The 22,464-nt window shown below is 37.9% G+C and overlaps 1 protein-coding gene across 8 annotated transcripts in view; it reads right to left on the bottom strand.

Moving 5' to 3' along the window:
- Positions 1 to 22,464, bottom strand: part of CSMD3 (CUB and Sushi multiple domains 3) — a 661,396-nt gene that overhangs the window by 249,702 nt on the left and 389,230 nt on the right. For all 8 annotated transcript variants that reach the window (XM_060775796.2, XM_060775789.2, XM_060775791.2 and 5 more), the window contains 2 exons: positions 14,482 to 14,585; positions 5,917 to 6,029 (listed from right to left, as the gene is read on the bottom strand). In XM_060775796.2, the coding sequence (XP_060631779.2) occupies positions 5,917 to 6,029; positions 14,482 to 14,585 (217 nt within the window). The remainder of the gene's footprint in view (positions 1 to 5,916; positions 6,030 to 14,481; positions 14,586 to 22,464) is intronic.

The following is a 22,464-nucleotide window of genomic DNA, read 5'->3' as shown; positions in this document are numbered from 1 at the left end:
TACAGTGCTGCCCCATTTTCTGGCCCCAGTGGCAGCATAGTCGTCACAGTTTGGTGCCACTGCTTCTGGGTCTATGGGGCTTACCCACCTGCTGGCTGGCTCATCCATCATCCCCACCTGCCAGCTGTGCCTCCTTCTGTTGGCTCAAGCGGCTTGTCCCAGGCCTAGGCCTGTGGGGGCAGAAGGTGGCTTCCTCCCAAATGACATCATGACTTGACCATGCAGTGTTTTTTGGGTTGCCATTTTTCACTCCTTCCCCCCCTCCCCTTCCTCTTCGAGCGTGCTGGCCTCGTGGCCTCAAAAGGCACCTGGGGATGAGCTGTTTTGTAAATAATAATAATAATAATAATAATAATAATAATAATAATAATGCAAGACCAAGAACAAGCCATGAGAAAAAAAAGATGAAGATCCACTCAGAGAAAAAGTGTTCTTGCCATACATCAAGGGAACCACTGGCCGCATAGGGAAGCTGATGAGGAAACACAACCTACAAACTATCTACAGACCCACCAAGACAATCCAACAAATGCTACGTTCAGCAAAGGACAAGAGGGATCCTCTCACTTCTGCAGGAGTCTACCGTGTACCATGCAGCTGTGGACAAGTCTAGATAGGGACCACAAAACACAGTGCCCAAACACGAATCAAGGAACACGAAAGGCACTGCAGATTACTTCAACCAGATAAATCAGCGATAGCAGAGCACCTGATGAACCAACCTGGACACAGCATTTTATTTGAGAACACAGAAATGCTGGACCACTTTCACAACCACCATGTCAGACTACACAGAGAAGCCATTGAAATACATAAGCATGTGGACAATTTCAACAGAAAGGAGGAAACCATGAAAATGAACAAAATCTGGCTACCAATATTAAAAAAACTCTAAAATTGCAACAGCACAACAACAGAGAGGAAGCAGGCAGGGACATCTAATTACCTCTCAACAAAAGTTTGCCCCAGGCGCAGCCAGGCCATTGTATGCTAATCAAGGTGATCAGTTGAAACATTCACACCTAGCTCCAGCAGAGAAGAGCCCTTTGTCTCACCCTGGTCATTCCACAGATATATAAACCCTTTTGCCTAGTCCCAACAGATCTCACTACCTCTGAGGATGCTTGCCAAAGTGCAGGCGAAATGTCAGGAGAGAATGCCTCTAGACTATGGCCATACAGCCTGAAAAAACCTACAACAAACCAATAATAATAATGATAATAATAATTTTGTATCAGGCATGGATTTTATCAGGCCACTGCCAATATACAGACAGGCCTGCGTGCACTTCTTCAGTTATTCCCATGAGTGGGCCTATGGGCCTCACATGGATGCCATTTTGGGGCTCGCCATACTGTCCTCAGGGGAATGGCCATTGTGCAGTGACAGCTATCTTGGATGCTATTCTGCTGATGGAAACTATATTTCTTATGCTTATGGCCAACTATGCTTTCTTTCAACAGCACAGTTCCTAAGAAGAATGGTGGGGTGCTTTGCCCAGTCAAAAAGGCTCCAGCCAAGTGCCTGCCTCCTCCAAACCTCCTCAGATGATAATGACACCACATCCAAAGCCCTCAAAGCCCTCATGGCTAGGTGGCTGCACTGGAAAATGATAAGGGGAAATAGACCCCTCCTCCAGTAAGGCTTTGCTCATTAAAAACCCTCTCTTTCCGTATTTCCACTTTAGAGACAGAGTGGTAAAAGGAGTGCAAGTTTGAGTCAGCCCATGGTCAAGCCTGAGGATCATGCCAAGGCTCCTGAACCAACTCTCCAGATGCCTGAACCTATGAAGGAAGTCATCAGAGCCCTGAGTGGTCCCTCTGGAATCAACAATTTGTTCCATCTGAAAACCTGGGTGTCTCGCCAATGTTAGCTGAGGAGTAAGTCTTGGATGGCCACTGCCTCAACTTATCCCACACCAAGTTCATGCCCTTGGCAGGTCACATAGAGGTTGATTGGTAATATAGTTTATCCCATACTGTTGTGTCGACTCATTATTTTGGTGGTTGGGGCACAATTGTTCATTTTATAGAGTTCAGGATTTAATTTTTTGATAGATCTGTTGCTGATTATTAGAACAGTTATGCCTACCAAAGGCATTGACCAATTTTCTGCACACTATAGTTCTTAGCAACTTCTCTCTCAACCCAGTGCTCCTTCTTTCCCTACATTCTTCCCTTCCTTTAACTGGCTGCTTGTACTTTTCTAATGTAGTTCTTTACTCCCTGTTCATCTCTCTCATGAGCAAAAAAAACTTCTCAATTTCCAAATTTTTAGCAGAATCTTGTGTTCTTTCCCTTGGGGCTCATTCAATGGTCTTCTTCCTCTTACCTTTCAAACTCTCACATACAAGTTCCCATTCCCAAGAGACTTATTAGAGAATCAAGAACTGAACATCATTCCATTCCATTTTTATTTTACCCTTTATTCAAGTAGGTGATATTTCTTCTAAATAAGATAGACAATGTTGAGAGTTGCTTTGGGGGGGGGGGGGTCACCCAGAAAGCCTTGCAGTTAAACATAGCTATTCCTCAGATCTGACTGCACAGCAAAACCATTGCAGTCAATAAAGACAAATAATTATATACATTTTTAAAAATATTGTAATATAGAAATTAGTCCTTTTAGGTATAAGTGTGTGTGTGTGTGTGTGTGTGTGTGTGTGCAGTGTTTCTGTTCAAGTTTCTTCAATGACTTTTCTTATGCATGTCAGAAGCTTTCCTTTTTCCCCCCAGTGGATTGCCACTGGACTACTTGCACCCAAAATAATACTTTAATAGTTGAAAATTTGTGTAACACAAAAGCCTTATTTTTGAGAAAATGAAAGCATGCTATCCGACATACTGCTTTCTAACTACATAAAATAGCTGCATGATGAAGAAATTAACAAGCTAATCCAATTCTTCTTTCTAGAACATTAATTAAATAATAACATTTGTGAATCATTAAATCTGCCAGGAACAAATTCTTCACAAATGCTGCAGAACTAATTCTTTAGTCCATAGTAATATTTTAATGAGCACTTCTCAGGCTTATTTTGATTACAGAGTTGATAACTGGACAGTAGCATAATCTACTATGTTAGTTGATAATCATTTTTGTCATCATCATTATCATCATCATCACTAACAATGACTTCAAGGTTTCTGTTTTTATCTGTGATGTAAAAGGAGATTCAAATAGATTCAGACTGATTAGTGATGGTTGGGACCAAAAGAGCTAATACTCATGTCAGTGCAGAAATATGTGACTAAAAAATCTTTAAAGAGAATACCATCCAGTCCATGTTTAAAAACTGCCACCAAGGAGACTTTGCCACATTCCAAGGTAGGTCATTCAATGAACACCTCCTACCACCTTAAAGTTCTTCCTAACTATTGGACTGGAATGCTATTTACTGTACATTAAATATATTACAGTACCTTGGATCCTATGCACTGGAGTAGCAAAAAAAAAAAGTTTACTTCATCTTTCACCTGAAAGATTTTTCAAAAATTCAAAAATGGCTATCATGCCACCTCCAAAAGTTTTCTTCTATATAATATATCTGGTATGAATTGGTCCTCATATGGATTTGTCTTCTTACTCTTCAGCATATTAAAAACTCTAGCATGTAGATATCCCTCTAACTGTCTTATACAGAAGATGGAATTCCTGTTTTATCAAATCATGTATAAAGATAGTGAACAATAGGTCATAATCCCGGAGAAACCAATTTTTCATTTCTCTGTAGAGGAGGCTCTACATAGACTCTTTATCCTGGAGCCATTTCACAGTGGCAAATGCTGGATTGGCACCAGGATGGTTTTGACTAACAACCTCCTGGTTGCTTCCAATGTGGGAAGGAGCCCTGAGCATCCAGCAGGGCTGAACCTGATTCAGTGCCACTGGGGCCATCCTTTCTTTCCTCTTCCCATTCTAATCATTGCAGTAGCAAGCAGGCATGACATGGCAAGTGTCCATCATTCATCACCTGATGTTCTTTGGGATGCCTTAGTGACATGGAATGGGTTAAGTGTGGAGAGAAGAAACTGTCCATCTTCTCCCCTCTCCCTTCTCATCATCTCATTGCTTCAACTAGTATAACTCCAGGCAGCGTATAACTGCCATCAGCTATGTTGCACCTGTTGGTTGTTATGTCAATAGGAACAGGAGGGAGATGATGGGTACCATCAGGTGTCTCCAGGTCACCCAAACCCATGAAATATTTGGTGGATATTCAAATAGTTGAGGCCAATGCCAGCTCAGAACCAGCTCAATTGCTTATACAGATCCATGGTTGTGTTTTGCTCTGGATTCTTGGGGAGAATTTTGAGCAAACTGCAACATTTGTTAACATGGTTCAAGGCCCTATTAATTTATTTATTTACCATATTTATACCGCGCCCTTCTCATCCTTTAGGGTGCGCAGAGCAGCTTACATATGCAGGCAGAAATTTGATGCCAACGTGAACATACATCAAATAAAACAAAACATATACATTAAAACCATCGCTAGAAACTTATCAAGCATTAAAACCACTTATTTAAAATCATGCAGTCCAATGCCATAATCCGGTGCCATTCCAATTGTCATTGTGGCATTCTGTATTGTCTTATTGCACTGTTACTGACCAAAAGCTTGGTCCCACACCCATGTCTTTAGTTTTTCCTGAAGTTCAGGAGGGAGGGGGCCAATGTGATTTCAGTCAGGAGGGAATTCCATAGCATAAGGGGCCACCACTATTAATCAGCTCTGGATCACATTAACCTGAATAAATTCTCATCTCTGTGTGATTTTTCCTTAATAGTTTCTTGATATTTGAAAAAAAATATTTCATTTACCAATTTTCAAATATTATAAAATAGTCTTCCCATTTCTACTTCTGAGATGTTATAGGGTTACAGAAATAAAAAGGTCACTTCAGTTCAGTAATAGAATTTCTGAAAAACAATCACCCCTAGACCAAGTAAATGCAACAAAATTAACATCTAACAAAATCTAGTCTTCAACATATTGATTTCTTTGCCACAGTTCAGCTAATGCCATGGGAGCCAGATACTAACTGAAATTTTCCCCTTATAATAAAACACTTATTTGAAGTAGCCTGGATAAAACAGCATCCAAGTCCATCTTGGATACATCTTTAGAAGTACAAAGAACTCTCTTGAGGCATACTAGAATGGAGTGTATTTAATGTCCCACAGATTTGCCAACTTGTTTTCAAGATTGGATGCTTTAGGAGCTGTGATCCTGACTTAAATGTTGTCACTAGTCATCAATACAGCTTTTATACTCTGAGCGAGGAGAAATATATATACACCCACAAGCTTCTAGCAGTAGTGGAAGAAAGAAATACAGCCAGGTAGATGGTAAAGAATCAATAATTCACACAGCTGTTTAGAAGACAATCCTGCAGGTATCTTTCTACAGTTCCTTTTGTACATCAGCACCTATGTTGTAAGAGTAAATAGTCTTGTTTCCAATAATGTTTACAACACTGCTCTTGGTTCAGCCTTTATAAGAGAAATATATGTCACAGTCTCTAGGATGTAGTTCTATTGTGAAGAATAAATGTCCCCAGCATTTGTGCAAGCATGCTTTTCATTTAATTCCTTCGTATTTTTGTTGAGTTCTCTTTCAGCCATTTGAGATCACGTAAACAAAACATTTAACAGGAAGGTTTTCAGGGTTGTTCTATTGTTAAAGCTTTCAAAGAGAGAACTGTCAAATCATAGACAGGCATTCACATTCACTTTTAATAGGTTAGCAATAGGTTAGCATTACAGGATAATTAATTGGATTATATAAGTGTGTCTCTGAAAATTCTGTATCTATAATTAAATATAGCTTCATAACTACACATTAAAATATGCTTTTAATATTATTTATAGAATGAAAGCTCCTTTTAAATGCATCTAATAGATTATAGTTACCTTTGTAGTTAACTTTGAAGCCAATTGAGCCCACACTTTCATCAGTTTGAAGGTGCAGCCACATCTGATTGTTCATGCTGACAATTAAATCTGGCACGAAGCTTCCCGTTAACCTAATCATACACAAAATAAAAACTCAATTAGCTTGGAAATTGACTTCAAATAAAGAGATATTAAGAAAGCAAGTAAGAGTTTTTGATCACAGCACTCCAAGGACCAAAACATTATAGCAGTGATGACATTTTTTAAAAGCCCAGTCATCAGGAAAAATGCAGCCAGCTGAACATCTCCGAGTTCTGTATAACACAGTAATGTTGTGAAGATAATCTGGTATAATTCTATAAATCTATACTTGAAGGTAAAGCAAAAGCAGTTCTGTTTTTAAGGAAAGAAATGTTTAAGAATAACATGGTAAGGTTTTGGCTGTATGTATGAGCCTTTAAAATGGAACCTGGAAAACACATAACAGATCCACTGCAATGTACATCCCATCCTCTTCCTTATATATCATTGCTATCTTGTGAAGGAAATTCTGTTGAAGGACCACACTTATAAAGAAGGTAATAAGTAAGTCAGAAATGGGCAGCAACATGTTTTAACCCACTTCCTCTCAGGTTTTAGTATAATGTAGAGGGGCCCTTAGAGAACCACAAAATAACTAGTATACTGGCAAATACAGAGAAATAAATTCACCAAGCAGCAGCATCAAGCAAGAAAAAAAGACCAAATCATTAAGACTATTCCAGCTTCTCTGAATTGCTGAAGGTTCAGAGGGTGTAAGCTAAAAAATAGACTGGCAAATAGCTTGCACACATAATGATATTTTATATGGTTGGTGTGCAGAAATTCTCTTTTATGTATTCTTGTTGTCTTTTCTAACTTCAGTTGTTTCTTCTTCTCGAAAACATTGTTTTTAAAGTAGAAATTTAGAAGTTTGACTTTCAGATATGGGGGATTACATGGTTGTCTACATTGCAAAATGAATGCAGTTTGACATCACTTTAAAATTAATTATTAAAGGCAAATGGGACAGGAAATAATCACAATAAATGATAACAGATATCTTCTTAAATTATCATAGATTAATTAGATGCTTATTTGATAGCTTACTCTCATGACAGTCTGAATTCACGTTGTATTTATCTTTTTCCAAATAGCTGCTGCATCAAACTGAAGCATAAAAATGTCTCAATTCTACTCCTGTGAATTCATATATGCATATATATTTGTGTGTGTGCACACCTGTGCATGTGCACGCATACACACACATGATGTAGATGGAAAGGTAGGCAGACAGATGATAGAGATAAAGATACCAATTCAAGGGAAAATAGTCCCGAGACAAATAATCTCAGGCTGACAGCACTATAATTTGGAAAAGATTCCTAGAGCATTATCTGTACATCTTTCACTACTACATCTTCTTTATTATAATATAGAGGTTCTTTACTTTGAAGCTTATAACAAATTAAATAGGGTGCTCATAATAGAAAAACATGTAGGCTTTTATTTGTATTAATCATAAAACAATCAGTCTTAGTTAATGTACCAATTGGCTCAGATAGGATGCTCTGAAACATTAATATCTTAAATGGAAGGATGGGAAGCATGCAAGTAATAGTTCATATTTGCACAAGAAGCAGAGAGAATTGGGGAAGAGAGAACTCAGGAAACAGTCAAAGATCAGCTATGAAACTAAAGGAAATCATAAATATTAGGGCTGGGCGGTTTCGTTTCGTTAATTCGTAATTCGTTAAAAATTCGTTATTTTTCTTGATAACGAAGCGATAACGAACCATTCTGGAGCAACTTAAAAACGAAACGAATTTTTAAATTCGTTTCGTAAATGCTTCGGATTCATTATGTATTCATTTCGTTATCGGTTTGAGGTCGTTTCATTATTATTTCCGCATGTCTGGGGCAAGTTTTATAGTTGTTTTTTGTTTAATTAGTGAAAAAAAAATATAATATCACACCAACAGTCAACAACAGAAGGAGAGGGAAGCTTCAGAAGTTCCCCCTGTCCCATTTGGAGGTTTTTTAGCGTATAGCGCGGTCGCGTCCGCCATTAACGAATCGATTCGTTATTGTTTTGTATTTGTTTCGTTAATGTTTCGTAATTTTTTTAACATTTACGAAATTTCGTAAATATCGAACTTTTTAAAAGAAAAATTTCGGAATTCTTTTAAATATCGAAACGCAAACCCCCCCCCAAAAAACGAATCGATTTTAGAAACATTTTTTTCCGTTGTTACCCAGGCCTAATAAATATACATGTTCATATATACTTAGAACTGGAAGAACATGGATACAAAATAACTTCATTGTCCTCCAATGTCTACTCAACCTCTAAATACTTTTAACATATTTGAAAGCTGAACAATATACTTAATGTTAATTCTTTTCTATTTCCATTGAGAAGCTAATCTCTTTGAATGAAAGGGAAAAAAACCCTTAAAACTATGGAAACAATAGTAACAGACTAAAAATAAAGTGATTTACTACTAAAAGCATATATGTCTTGATACAGTAGGGGTCATGGTGGCACAGCGGGTTAAACTACTAAGGAACTTGCTGATCAGAAGGTTGGCTGTTCTAATCCAAAGGACGGGGTGAACTCCCATAGTTAGGCCAAGCTTCTGCCTACCTAAACATACAAATGTGAGTAGATCAATAGGTACCGCTTCGGCAGGAAGGTAACAGTGCTCCAGGCATTCATATTGGCCACATGACCTAGAGGAATCCATGAACAATGCCGACTCTTCAGCTTAGAAATGGAGATGAGCACAAACCCTCAGAGTCAGACTCGACTAGTGTTAATGTCAAGGGGAAATCTTTACCTTTATTTATTGATAGAGTATAGTAGTAACAGTAGAATGAGTCCCCTCGGGGAGATAGGGTGGAATATAAAGTTTTATTATTATTAATAATATGCATTGCCTTTCCCATATTAATAAAGCATTGTCTTTTAAAATACACATGGAAAAGCACTAATACTACTGTGCAAAGAGGTTTTTGAAAGGGTACAGTGTCACAAAAAAAGATGAATAGCAGCTTTGTAGTTAAGATACATTGGGTTTTTTGCTGAACACAAATAAAAGGAGAATATGGAAAACTGGACAGATTAGCTACACAAATGATTTTAGCTATGTAAGTTGATTGAGAGACTAGGTGACCTTTGGCTTGCATGTGATTTCCATCTCCATCCCCAAAATATGCTTCTCCCTGTTCAACAACAAATTATACTTCCAAATTTTAAAAACGAATAATTAAAATCTCTTTAAAACAAGCACAACATATTCTGTTTGGATGCCCCATTTAGCAACACAGCTTGCAGCTAAATCATTCAAAGACCTAGGTGAAAACAAAACAAGCAAAGACTTGTTTGAAAGTGTAAACAATCTAATTTTTAAGAGAAAAGAACATACTGTATGCATGAGATCAGAAGAACAGCGTGTTTGCATTTTAGCTTATCTTTTGCATGCTATTTCATTTTTAGGATGATTAGCAACACTGATGCCTAACCATGCCAAATTTGCCTGCTCCTAAATCATGCATCATCCAAATAAATAAATAATGTATATCTTGGTCCCTGAACACAGGGTCTCACAATACTCTGAAAGAAAGATCAATAGGATAATGAATTTCAGTCTGATTTCTCTGTGCCTTAAAAGAACTAAAGTGTCTCGATTCATTGTTGAGACTACAGATCAAGGTTTCCTGCACTGAATACTGTATGTTGTATGTAGCCCCATAGACTTCTCTATTACTTGTTATATAATTTTTCTAGTTAGATTATGTCACACAAGTCACTGTAGCTGTAGTCTGTCTAAAGGCACCTTGCAAAGGGCAATTCCACACAGGTCTTTAACCCTGGTGCAATCAGGTTTCTTAAACCCGATTGGGCCTTGGTTAAAGTCCACACACCTCCTCCCAACATCCACACTTTCCTGAGTGGGGTGGGTGTCCAGTAGGCTTGGGTAACTACAGAAAAATTTGGTTCTAAACTCGTTTCGTTTTTAGGGGGGCCCTTGCGTTTTTTTTTTAAAAAAAAAGAATTCTGAAATTTTCCTTTTAAAAAGTTCGAAATATACGAAATTTTGTAAAATTACAAATCAATTCGTTAATGGTGGACGCGATTGTGCAATATGCTAAAAAAAAAAAACCCTCCAAATGGGACAGAGGGAACTTCTGAAGCTTCCCTCTCCCTCTGTTGTTGACTGTTGGTGTGATAATTTATTTTTTATCACTGATAAAACAAACAACAACTATAAAACTTGCACCAGACATACGGAAATAATTACGAAACGATTATGAAACAATTTTGAACCAATTATGAAACAATACGAAATAAATTGGAAAAATTGTTTCAATTTTTAATTACTCCTCACAGTAGTCCTGCATGGCTCAATATTGGATCGTAAGCTAATTTAAATACGAATTAATAACGAATTACGAAATTAACGAACAAAACCGCCCAAGCCTAGTGTCCAGGCCTTCTGGCAGGGCACCCAAACATAAAACACCCCCCCCCAAGAAAAGCCTTTGAAAAGATAAAATAACTTACCCGGCTGCCATTCCCCCTTCTCTGGAGGTCTCCTGGCACATAAAAATAATGTGCCAGGAGAAGGGAGGGCCATGAGCGATTCTGTACCTCCCCCTTCTCTTGGCACATCATTTCTACATGCCAGGAAAGCTCTGGAGAAGAGGGAATGGCAGCTGGGTAAGTTATTTTATTTTATGGCTTTTAAATGAGGTGGGGGAGGGGTGGAAAGGGGGGGCTGGCTTGGGTTTGTTGGGTTCCAGGAGCCCAAGAAACCCGAGACAGCTGTGTGGATGGGCACTGGAAGTAATGCAACATAATCCCCGGGCCCCATCCACACAGTGCCCACAACTGGAAAGATCTGGGTCTTTCCAGCTCTCAAATTACTTCAGCAAAAAATAGCGTTTTCCTGCTTTGTCTCAAAGGAATGCATTTTTACCTGAGGCATCATTTGGAAAATGTGAGAGGGCACACATTTTAAGCGCTGTCTCGATATGCCCTAAGCAAGAGCTTATAACACCGAGCATTAGCTGAAGGAAACATTAGCTGAAGGAATATATTTCATAAACTCCAGCTTTCCTCAGAACCTCCTTGCTTTTTATCCTTTTGAAATGGTGAAATTTTTCCTAGAATATCACAGGCATTAGTACAATATCTAGCTTACAGATAAGAAATAGGCATGAAAAGAGAATAATTCAATATGATTATTTTTAGCAAAATGAAATAATCAAAAAGACAAATTACATAGGATTCAGAGAACAGAATGAAAGAAAAGCATAATGTTCACCAAATATCAGGGCTTTGTTTTCTTTTAGGAAAAAGAGAGCCAGCAGAGTGTAAAGGTCTAATCACTGGACTATGACTCTGCAGACCATTCAGCTATGGAAACGCATTTGGGAAAGTCGCACTCTTTAACCTCAGGGAAAGGAAAAGACAATCTTCCTCTGAACTAATCTTGCTTAGAATATCCCATGATAGGCTCTTCCTTAGAGTTGCCATAAATTGGAAACAGATGGAAGGTACACAACAAACCCTTCCTAAAATATTATTAAGGACATCAGACTGATCAGACAGTTTGCCTTATTTGAAAGTATTACAGTCTAATCTGTAAGAGTCAAGATCAAATTGTGCATGTGTACATGATGTAAGAAGATTATTGGGAAAAGCTAGAGTCTATGTTACATATATTTCTTCTCCACAATTGCAGAATCCAAGCTTTGCAGCTAAACGAAAGAGCACTTGCAGTACTGTGATCAATAGTTCAACAGAATTCTTGTCTCTCCAAAGAAGAGTCTGCTTGCATTGTATCTTATCTTCTCACACGTCATTTCATTTTCAGCACCAAAGCACCAAGCTTTAAGTACAGAACAGTAAACTCCACTGGGATTTCTATACTTTAGGACTGTTTCCAAAAAGAGGAAACTCCATTCTAAAATTAATTATATGTTTCAGCTACAGCAGAGAAAGATGAGCAGGGTTATTCTGCTGAGAGACCAGCTGCTTTTGGCTCTTTTTATCCCTCCACTGTCACTTAGCAGCAGCAATTCCAGTTAGCTGCTTGAACTGTTTCAACACCAACTGATCATTATTAGAAATTCCAAACATAATATATTATTGCAAAATAAAGCAAAACAAGTATGATGCCATTTTAAAAACGTACAAACAAGGAATTTCATTTTCTGAAATCCATGCAACTTCTTCACATGTGTAAGCAGAAGTTTCCAAACGTGTATGCTATCCATCATGATGTTGTAATATATTATTCTTTAAAAATGCTTCTGTAAGAAATATAGCTTTCTTTCAATCCATCTCCTTGTGTGTGTGTCATGACTTTTAGACCGAAAGCCTGAGTCCTCATCTACACTGCTCTTTAATGGAAATCCAGGTTTATTCCAGGTTAAAATAATACCTAGAAAGATCTGAACCTTTCAGGAAAATATGCATATTTGCAGGTATGGGGGACTGCCTCTATGGGGACTGACTCTTGGGATTGGCAATCCTCGCAGCCATCCCACCTCAGCGGGCTCAGGTAGCCTGGGGAGGAGGGATGGCAGTGACATCCTCCCCTTCCTGCCTCCTATTTTGCCCCAAAACATACTGTAAACACTTCAGGACTGATGTACCAGGGGCTCTGTGTCAGGATTTCAAAACACCATGAAATTCAGGGACTCTTCACTCCTGTTAGGGAACCAAATACCTTCTTGCTGTGAAGTGGTCTTCCCAGGAACAAGAACAACACAGACATAAAGCTGTCTGTTCTAGCTGGAAGGCTTTTCTTTCTTCAGTTGCATAACTAATACAAACAGTGCAAATACAAACAGTACAAATACTAACAGTAGGTAGAACAAACTCTCTCCCTTCTCTCTTCATCCATCAAACTCCTAACACAGGGTTACTACAACCTATATAATATAGTCTTAGCACTTGCCACTACACTCCAATTAGAATGACACCTGGTTAGGCCTAAGACACTGATCCTGTTCTCTTAAAGAAAACCTGTGTAACTTAGAACCCTTCTACAAAGCTGTATAATATCCACATTGAACTGGATTATATGGTGGTGTGGACTCATATAACCTAGTTCAAAGGAGATATTTTGAATTATCTGCCTTGATGTTTTGGGTTATATTGTAAAACTCCAACTACCATCATTCGGTAGCATTAAGTCATGGGAATCAAAGTGGCATAAAACTGCAATCATTCTACAGTTCAGAATGTGTAAGAACTGAATCAATAATACGATCCCATGGATGCCTCTCACTGATTTTATGTCACTATCTAACTCTTAACTGACTCAGTCTAACTATGTTGGTTTAATTTATTGATGTTATGTTTAACTCACTGATATTCATTTAATTTGATGTTAGGTTTTTAACGCTGCTTTCATTTGTGGGGTCTTTCTGGGATTTTATGTCATTGTTTGTTTGTTTTATGAAGGCATTGGATGTAAGTTGTATATTGGAATCTGCCTTGAATCCCTCGGGGGAGAAAAGACAGAATAGAAATAAAGATTATTATTATTATTATTATTATTATTATTATTATTATTATTATTATTTTACTGACACCAAAACACAGTATGTTACAGCAAATGAGATATATGTACTGGATTTCGTATCACAAAATCACAAGTCAAACACTTCCCAAGCGTCTAGGACTGTGTAATTTATTTTCGAATGATGCATGCAGATCCAAGTAAGGTGGCCTTTTGCAGTTGACAAATCATGATTTTGTCAATGTTTATTGTTTCCAAATGCCGGATGAGATCTTTTGGCATAGCACCCAATGTGCCAACGACCACTGGGACCACCTGTACTGGTTTATGCCAGAGCCTTTGCAATTCGATTTTGAGGTCCTGATAATGGCTGAGTTTTTCCTGTTGTTTTTCCTTGTTGCAACTGTCACCCGGTATGGCAACATCAATAATCCAAACTTTTTTCTTTTCCACAATCATGATGTCTGGTGTATTGTGTTCCAAAACTTTGTCAGTATGGATTCAAAAGTCCCACAGTATTTTTGCGTGTTCATTTTCCATGATCTTTGCAGGTTTATGATCCCACGAATTCTTTACTGCTGGTAGGTGGTACTTGTTTCATAAGTTCCAGTGTTTGTAGTCCGTCTGTGCGATTTTCTTGCAACAGCTGAGGATATGATCAATGATTTCATCAGCTTCCTTGCACAGTCTGCATTTTGGGTCACCAGCTGATTTTTCAATCCTGGCTTTAATTGCATTTGTTTTGATGGCTTGCTCCTGGGCTGCACGAATCAGACCTTCTGTCTCCATCTTCAGTGTTCTATTCATGAGATGATGATGATGATTTATTTAATTTAATTTATTGATGATTTATAAAGTCACCAAAGGTCAAAGCAGACTTCATGGAATATGACATCAGTACAAATCCTAAGAGTCATGTCAAATGGCACATGAACAAAGTAATAAACAACAATGACCACAGATAAAATAATGTGTTTAGAAAGTTTAGAAATTATTTAAAATGTGTGTAGAAATTATGAGTACTTACACTTGAAGTACTGTTTTAGGATCTCCTACTTCTCCTCCATCACCAATTGTTAGAGTGTCATAACCAATTTCCAGATCAAATTCTTCAAAATTAATTTGAATAACCTGGCAGTGGGAAGAAAAGAATACACAGTTAAAGGACTTCTGTTAACGCTAATTCATCAACAGTAACACAGAGATACATGGAATCCAGAAAAAAAGCTCATGGTTATTTCAGAATAATATTTTTAGTCTCTGTTTTATGCATACACATGAGTGATATGTCTGGAAAAAAATAATGGAAGTATGGTACAATACTTATCTCTGGTGATATAAGGTATACCTCATCCCTTCTTTTTTTTTCTGGCTATGCACATTGAAGCTTAAGAAGATAATTGTGTCTGTAGAAAGTCCTGTAGAAAGTTCTGGGCCATTTTGCTTGGACAACCATACTTGAAGACTATATTTTAATTGACCTCCCTATATTTTAATTGATCTCTCTTGATCATAACTTATCCTTGTGATTATTTAAAATATTTCTTTAATTTATACTGGAAAGCTTGAACATGATTACATGGAATACAATATGCCTGGGTGTGATCATTAATGCCTGAATCCAAGACTGAACAAGATAATCCAAAGATCTATTCAGTGAAATTCCACAGAAGTTTGAAGGAGGGGGTGTCAAACTTCCATCTATTCTGCTTCAACCTGCATCATCTTTTCTGCTGCTCTGGATAGTTGGCAAGACCTCAAAAACAGAAAATCAGGGCTTCTTAAACATTTTCCACTGACAAGTCCTTTCTGCTTGGGAAATTTTTACATGACTCTGGGTATATAGGTATATAAAGTAAGCATAAATATCAAACATTTATTGACAATAAATCAGTATTTGCAAGGCTTGCTAAACTGGCTAATATGATTTTTGTGGACTACAGCGGAAGCATTTTCTGCTGGGCTCACTGTAAACACTGCATGTTGCTCCTAACAGATTTGTGTAAACGAGTAGCAGTCAGAAACTTTTTCATGACCCCAACATTGAGCTAAAGGAACACATTTAAGGTTGGGAGCCACCGTTTAAAGCCCCTTCTACACTGCCATATAAAATCCAGAATTTCCGCTTTGAACTGGATTATATGACAGCGTAGGCTTATATCATCCAGTTCAAAGCAGATAATGTGGATTATCTGCTTTGATAATCTGGATCATGTGGCAGTGTAGAAGGGGCCTAAGGAAGGGTCCCAAAAGCATATATCTCAAAACCCTTGAATGGGCCTATTCTTTTTTTCAGCCCCTTCCACACAGCTGTATAAAATGCACATTGAACTAGATGATATAGCAGTGTGGACTCAGATAATCCAGTTCAAAGCAGATATTGTAGATTATCCGCCTTGATATTCTGAATTATAAGGCTGTGTGAAAGGGCCCTTCATCACAGATATAGACATCAAAGCTGTTCATGCCAAATGTGACACCAATTTTGTAATGATATAGTTGTTACTTTGGTGGAAAAAAAATATAACAGTATCTTATTGGATATCAGTTTGGCAGGAAAAGGGTTCAATGGCTGGGAATGGGGGCAAGATCAAAGGTTATTTTCAGATTATGGGCTATATGTTTCCTATGTGTTATCCACAGAAATGGAAGGGAAAAAAATCTCAGAAAAATGCTATTTCATTCAATTCCTTCATTGGCATTTTATGGATTCCGCTAGCAACTTCTCAGCAAGTCCAAATCAAACCTGTAACATTGGATCTAGCTGACTGCAACAGGTATCACACTACATTATGCCATCATTCCTGCTTCTGTACCAGTTTCAACCTCCCTGCAATGACGTAAATGGACGGCATGAGAGCTGAGTAACACTTAATGACCCTAAAATGTCCAACCCTCAAAGAAACACAACCAATTAAACTTGACCACTGAAAGCAAAAAAGTAGATAACTCTTATCAAATGACAAAGGAAATAAATTAAGCAAAAATGAAACACAAAAGAAGGAGATTTACACCACAAACTTCAGTTTACAAAACCACAGCTTGCTTTTGGCATTGGTTTAAGCCCATAATTATGAAATCACTAACTTTCCATAGCAAAGTTTACTGTGCATTATTGTGTACTGTATTATGCCGTGCAAACAGAATCAAAGTGAAGATATGTAATCAGGCTGTTAGTCATTTGTGTTCTCTTTAAACAACAGTAAATAAGAATCTGTTTAAATCAACAAAATTTAATGAAGTACCCAGATTCATTTTAGAAAAAGATACTGTCCACATGAGGACATAAATGGGGACAAAATGTGAATAAATTGTGCAGCAAATGCATGTGCCAACCTGTTTATCGATCTCCTTCTATAAAATCGAATGAATAATTTATTTCATAAAAGTTTATTATATATCATGTGAAAATGTTGTTTAATTCAATGCTCTCACTGTTTAGATTGTTTATGGCATATCAGTGTAATCATCAATATATTTACATGTCTTCCATGTGTTTTAGATTCAGTGATTAGACAGCAATATTTTCCCTATAAACAGAAATACCATTATGTCATTGTGATGAAATAAAAAGCTATAGACATTTAAACTAGCTTGGCATTTGGAAGATTTGTCTGCTGACTACTGATGGAATGAGGTGAAATATACTGCCTCCAAGTGAGGTGGTGTCTTCATTTTTGTAGGTTTTAAACAGTGGTGAGGTGGCTATTTGCTGTGACTGTTCTGGTCCCTGCATGGCAGAAGATTAAACTGGATGGTCCTTGTGGTCTCTTTCAACTCTGTATTTCTGAGCCTCCCTGTCTCCCTTCTGGCTCAGTATCAAATGATAGAAGTAGGGTTCTTCCATCGGGGCATTTGTCATTATATATTTCCACTGCCACTTGAGAATGAAGCAGAACCAACTGCCCAGGGGTGATCCACTTCACCAGCACCTTTAAGTTTCCTTAAGGGGATGCACAAATGGGTAAGAGAGGCACATGGTCCTTGATCTTCCACCAAAATAGATCTGGTCTCATGCAACATCATTAGTTAAGAGAAGGAAACATTACAACGATAGGCACATCAGTTCACACTCAAAGTACAACAAAAATAAAAAGTAAATCTATGGAAAGGGAGCCCACAGGAACCCTTCAGAAGGAGAGGCTTGCATGCCCTAGGAAAAATGGGGGGCAGGCATGTAGCCGGGGGGGGGGGGGCTTGAGGGGCTTCACCCCCCCCCCGAAATTCTCATGGTGGTCCGTGAGAAGGCCTTACTGGTACATTATTTAAACTGTTATGTTTATTCATATCATGATCTGATCAGCATGCTCAATATATCCCATATGCATGGGGGTATTGGGGTAACGATACAAAAGGTTTGTTAGGGTAAACCCTCATTCACTCAGACTCAGCCCCCCCCCCCAAATCAAACTCAGCTCCCCCCAAAACAAAATCCTGGCTACGGGCCTGTGGGGCCGATACAATTGTTGGATGCTTCTGGCTTGGATGTAATAGTTTATGCAGGCCCAATAGTTATTATCTTGTATCCTGCTTATCGAATGTTTACTAGTACTTTTCAGTTTGTTTAGTCTAAAGATAAAGACAGAAGCACTGGAAAGGTAAGAGTCAACTTGTATTTGCAGAGCACTTGTCCTTCTCGGCACCCATCCCTCTTCCATTGTGAAAGGTAAGTTTCTGGTTATCTGAATAATTTCTACTGGCAAAATAAGCAAGCAATGGAATGATGATGAGGAAGATGAATATTGATAACTATAATTTAGCATACTGTTTTGTTAGATCAAAAACATATCAGGACCCATCTGTCAATTCAAACTGATCCAGAGGGTCCATTGGCCAATGGGTAAGAAGGCACAGGACTGAAGAATGCTCCCAGTGACTAACCACTGCCATAACAGCTTGAACTGAATTGTCAAATTAGAGTACTTCCTTATACATTCTTATCGGGAAGTAAGCCACATTTAGCTGTTTATTTACTTATTTCCATGTTTAATTAATTAAATGGTTCTCAAACTGTGGAGAAAATTGTTTTAAAAGAGCAGAACTAGGAGAGCACATAATCTTAAAAGTGTCTACTCAGAGACATCATTCTTACAGCAGAATCCTAAACATGTATACTCAAAATGTCCCATTAACATTTAAGATTCTGTGGCCAGTATTAGATGACAATTTATTGTACTTGACAGCTCTTTGATATTCACATATCTATCTATCTCTGTGTATGTTACAAAATGCTGCAACCATTTTGAACACCTACATGAGGTAATCTTTTTGTCTAGCTGTTCACCTCTATGCTAGATTTTTAAAAAGTGTCTCAGAGGACAACGCTTTTGTCTCCTGGCCAAGTCTATTAATATTCATATCTAAAAAGATTGCTGAAAGGAGATTACTGTTGCTATTTTAAGAATGGGTTTTTCTTGTTGTCCATTACATTCATTTAGTAATCTGTCTACACTTACAAAGATGATCACATGGCTTGTGTCCTTCAGAGAAAAACTTTCTAATCACATATTTGAAATTCTTATTCTTCAAACTATTCCAGTGGAGTGATCTTAAAATTAATACGCTTGAAATTACTGTAATGCAAACACCATCACTACCTTAAAATGACTGGAGTTATAGTCCAACTGTAATTTATGGTTTCACTCATCCACTGATTTTTTGGGAATTTTAAAAAGTTTTAATGAACATCTTTAAAAAAAACCTACAAGAGCTATCTCCTTGAATTTCCATTTTCAATGATACAACATAACCAGGGCAGAATCCCCCCCCCCCCCCGCAAGTTTCAGAAAGATTTGCACATCCATTTAACCAACCCCCCTTATGCCAGACAGGAAAAGAACTTCCAATGGACGCCCAATCACCCTTTGAAATAATAATAATATTTTTTTAATTTATCGTGTCATCAGCAACCATTGTATTACAATTCTAACAGAGCAAAAAAAAAAAAAAACACACACACAGATTAAAAAGAAAAAGGAAAAAAAAACAAAGATTTTGCAAATTTGGTAGTTGGTTAAATGTCCTTTGACCAGTATCTGGCCACTTGGAGTGCCTCTGGTGTTGCCGCAAGAAGGTCCTCCATTGTGCGTAATAAGAAGAAGAAGAAGAAACCTAGCATGTAAATTTTGGCATTATTGCCTCTCAGCTTTGCTTACTTCACAGAGTTGATTCAACTCCCAACAATCCCATTTTATCTCGAAATCCCTTTAGAGAATGAACACCAAAATGTTCAGGGAGGAATTCTGGGAAATGTAGTTTGGTAAGGCGACAACCCCTCTGCCATAGAATTCAAAAGGTCCCGCCCTAAACTACATTCATCAGAATTCTGCTCACTTCCCACATTAAAGCCTCTATACAATGGTCTCTGCTTGCCTCTCTTTGGGCTGGCCATATGCCGGAGGGGCTTCTTCCTTGCCCAGCCATCCAGCCAGGCATCCCTCCCTCCTGCCTTTGGGAGAAAGAGCAGGGCTTCTCCCGCCACACCGACCTCACCATCTTCCTGGTGGCCCTTTGGGGGAACCAAACTCAACACTTCAGGGGCAAAACAATACCCGTGACAGAGACCTGAAGCCATTTACAAGACTTACATAACTTTTCATAAAGTCATAGGTCAGTGTTATGAATCTTAGGGTTTTTGCATGAGTGTTCCATACTGGAAAATATACCCACAGCATTTACACCCAATTCCCAGGACATGACAAATGAGAGAAAACTGTCCACCTCTCCTTCCTCACCTCTCCAAGACCCAGGATTTGTGGAGGCCATTCAGGAGTTGGGAATTGTCATTGAGAAGAATTTTTCTTCAGCAATTCCAGAAAGATTCCACAGCTGAATACACTGGGCCCTTCCATATAGCCATATAACCCAGAATATCAAGGCAGAAAATCCCACAATATCTGATTCGAACTGAATTATGTGAGTCCACACTGTCATATGTTCCACTTCAAAGCAGATATTGTTGGATTTTCCACCTTGATATTCTGGGTTATATGACTGTGTGGAAGGGCCCACTGTGTGAATCTAAAAAAGTATTAAAGACCAGTCTCTTCCAGCAGCTCTATCCATTAAATTAAGAATCAAATTATGATGTTTATGTACTGATTATTTTAACATATATAGATTGTATATAATATTTTAAATTGATATTTTAACTGGCTTATGCACTATGTGTTTTTAACCAACTGTATATGTTGTATCCATGGGGAGAGGGTGATAAGAAATAATAATATTTCTCATTCTTATTTATCTAGGTAGCCACATGAAATGGTGCAGAAATAGTGATGGACTCATTTTCTTAGTAATGTAGCAAAAGATAATTTGTCTCTTTTATTTTGTTAGTAAGAATACAAAATGTAGAGTCTTTGCAAAGTAGCAGTGAAAATACACCTTTTTTCTGTGGACTTTCTGCATCATAATCAATAAAAGCTAGCAGAGGATTTATTGACATTTGATTCCTCCCCCAGAATTAGCTGTTATGCAATTTCTCTCCTTCTCATACCAGATATGAAAGTTATTACAGTCACTCTGCCCATACTTTTAAAAAATGTCTATAAGGTTCCTCTTTCCTTGCACAGGTGTGTGTGTGTTTCTAAGTCACCTGTCAATTTATGAAAACTCAGTGTCCTAGGGTTTTCTAAGACAATGAATACATAGAGGTGGTTTTTCCAGTGCCTTGCTTTGAAATATAGCCTAGAGCACATGGTATATGTTTGAAGTCCCACATCCAAGTGCTAACTAGGGCTGACCTTATTTAGTTTCCAAGGTCAGACAGGATCTGATGCCTTAGGGTTTTTAGATTGCCTCCTTGCACTGTTACTTCCACAGATTTCTTGAGAAACAGGTGTTCATAAGAAATAGGTATCAAACACTTGGCGAAAACAGGTAAAAGTGGAACTGACAAATGCATCTGAAAATAAAATCAAAACTAGCCCTTATAGACTTTCATTACTTTTTTGCATGTATAGGCCTGCATTGTCCTTGCATTAGCTCAAGTGCTATTGATGCTCAATCACAAACAGAAGATAAAAACGAATGGTGCATCTGATTAATAATGTAAGGATAATAGCATTGTTAATGGAATTGAAAGTCTTTGTTGTATAATGCTGCAGTTTTGTATTTCAATCAAATATAACATTCTGTCCTACTCAACACTGAGCACCAGATCTTTCCCCCCAACCTCCTGCTCCCCAGCCTGTCTTCTTTTCCTATCAAAAAATGGGAATTGTGAGCTGGTTTATTCTACAAAATACTCCATATTCAAACTTATAGTTATTCCCTCTTTTATTACACTGTACCTCACATTGAACATGTTTTCATGCATGTCACAAATGGTGTGATATGACTGACCCATATTTTTTTTCTCCCAATGGATGAAGCTAAGCAAAAAATTGACTCCAGACTTTACAGAGTCAAATTCAAATACTGCAGTAATTTCGAACTCTATCACATGAAGGCAAAAAAAAAAAAAAAAAGCCACAGATTGTGTCACTTTCCCATCACTTACTGCTGTGATGAGCCTATTCTGCCTCAGTGCCAGCATGTCATTCCTGAAATGACTGATGTGATTGTACTCTCTCATTGATTTTCAGGTTTTTTATTATTTTATTTTTAATAACCTTTGCTAGAATAGCAAAACTGATTTATTTATTTTTTTAAAATGGACCAGTCGAACTACAGGTGGGTAGAGTTACAATGCCAAGTGGAAGCATGCCTGTTGTACCACAGACCAGCACATCATCACAGTGTGAATGTGAAGTGGTATGATAATAAGGGGGGGGGGGCATTCTCATATGTTGCCACGATCAGCAATCATGCCACTGCCATGGGATGAAGGCTTCAGGTGATAAAGTCCTTGAGTACATTTAATAGCCTTTGCTGTTTACAGACCTAAGATTAAAATTCCAAAGTTTAAGTCCAAACAAATGTAAAATTTGAGGGCAAGGTCGAAGATAACAGAACTCACCACATGAGGAATTGTTGTTATAGAGAACAATACAATGCATAGGAATGC

The sequence above is a fragment of the Anolis sagrei genome, chromosome 4 (assembly GCF_037176765.1).
Source record: "Anolis sagrei isolate rAnoSag1 chromosome 4, rAnoSag1.mat, whole genome shotgun sequence".
Taxonomy (NCBI): domain Eukaryota; kingdom Metazoa; phylum Chordata; class Lepidosauria; order Squamata; family Dactyloidae; genus Anolis; species Anolis sagrei.
This window is presented reverse-complemented; position numbering and strand designations above follow the sequence as displayed.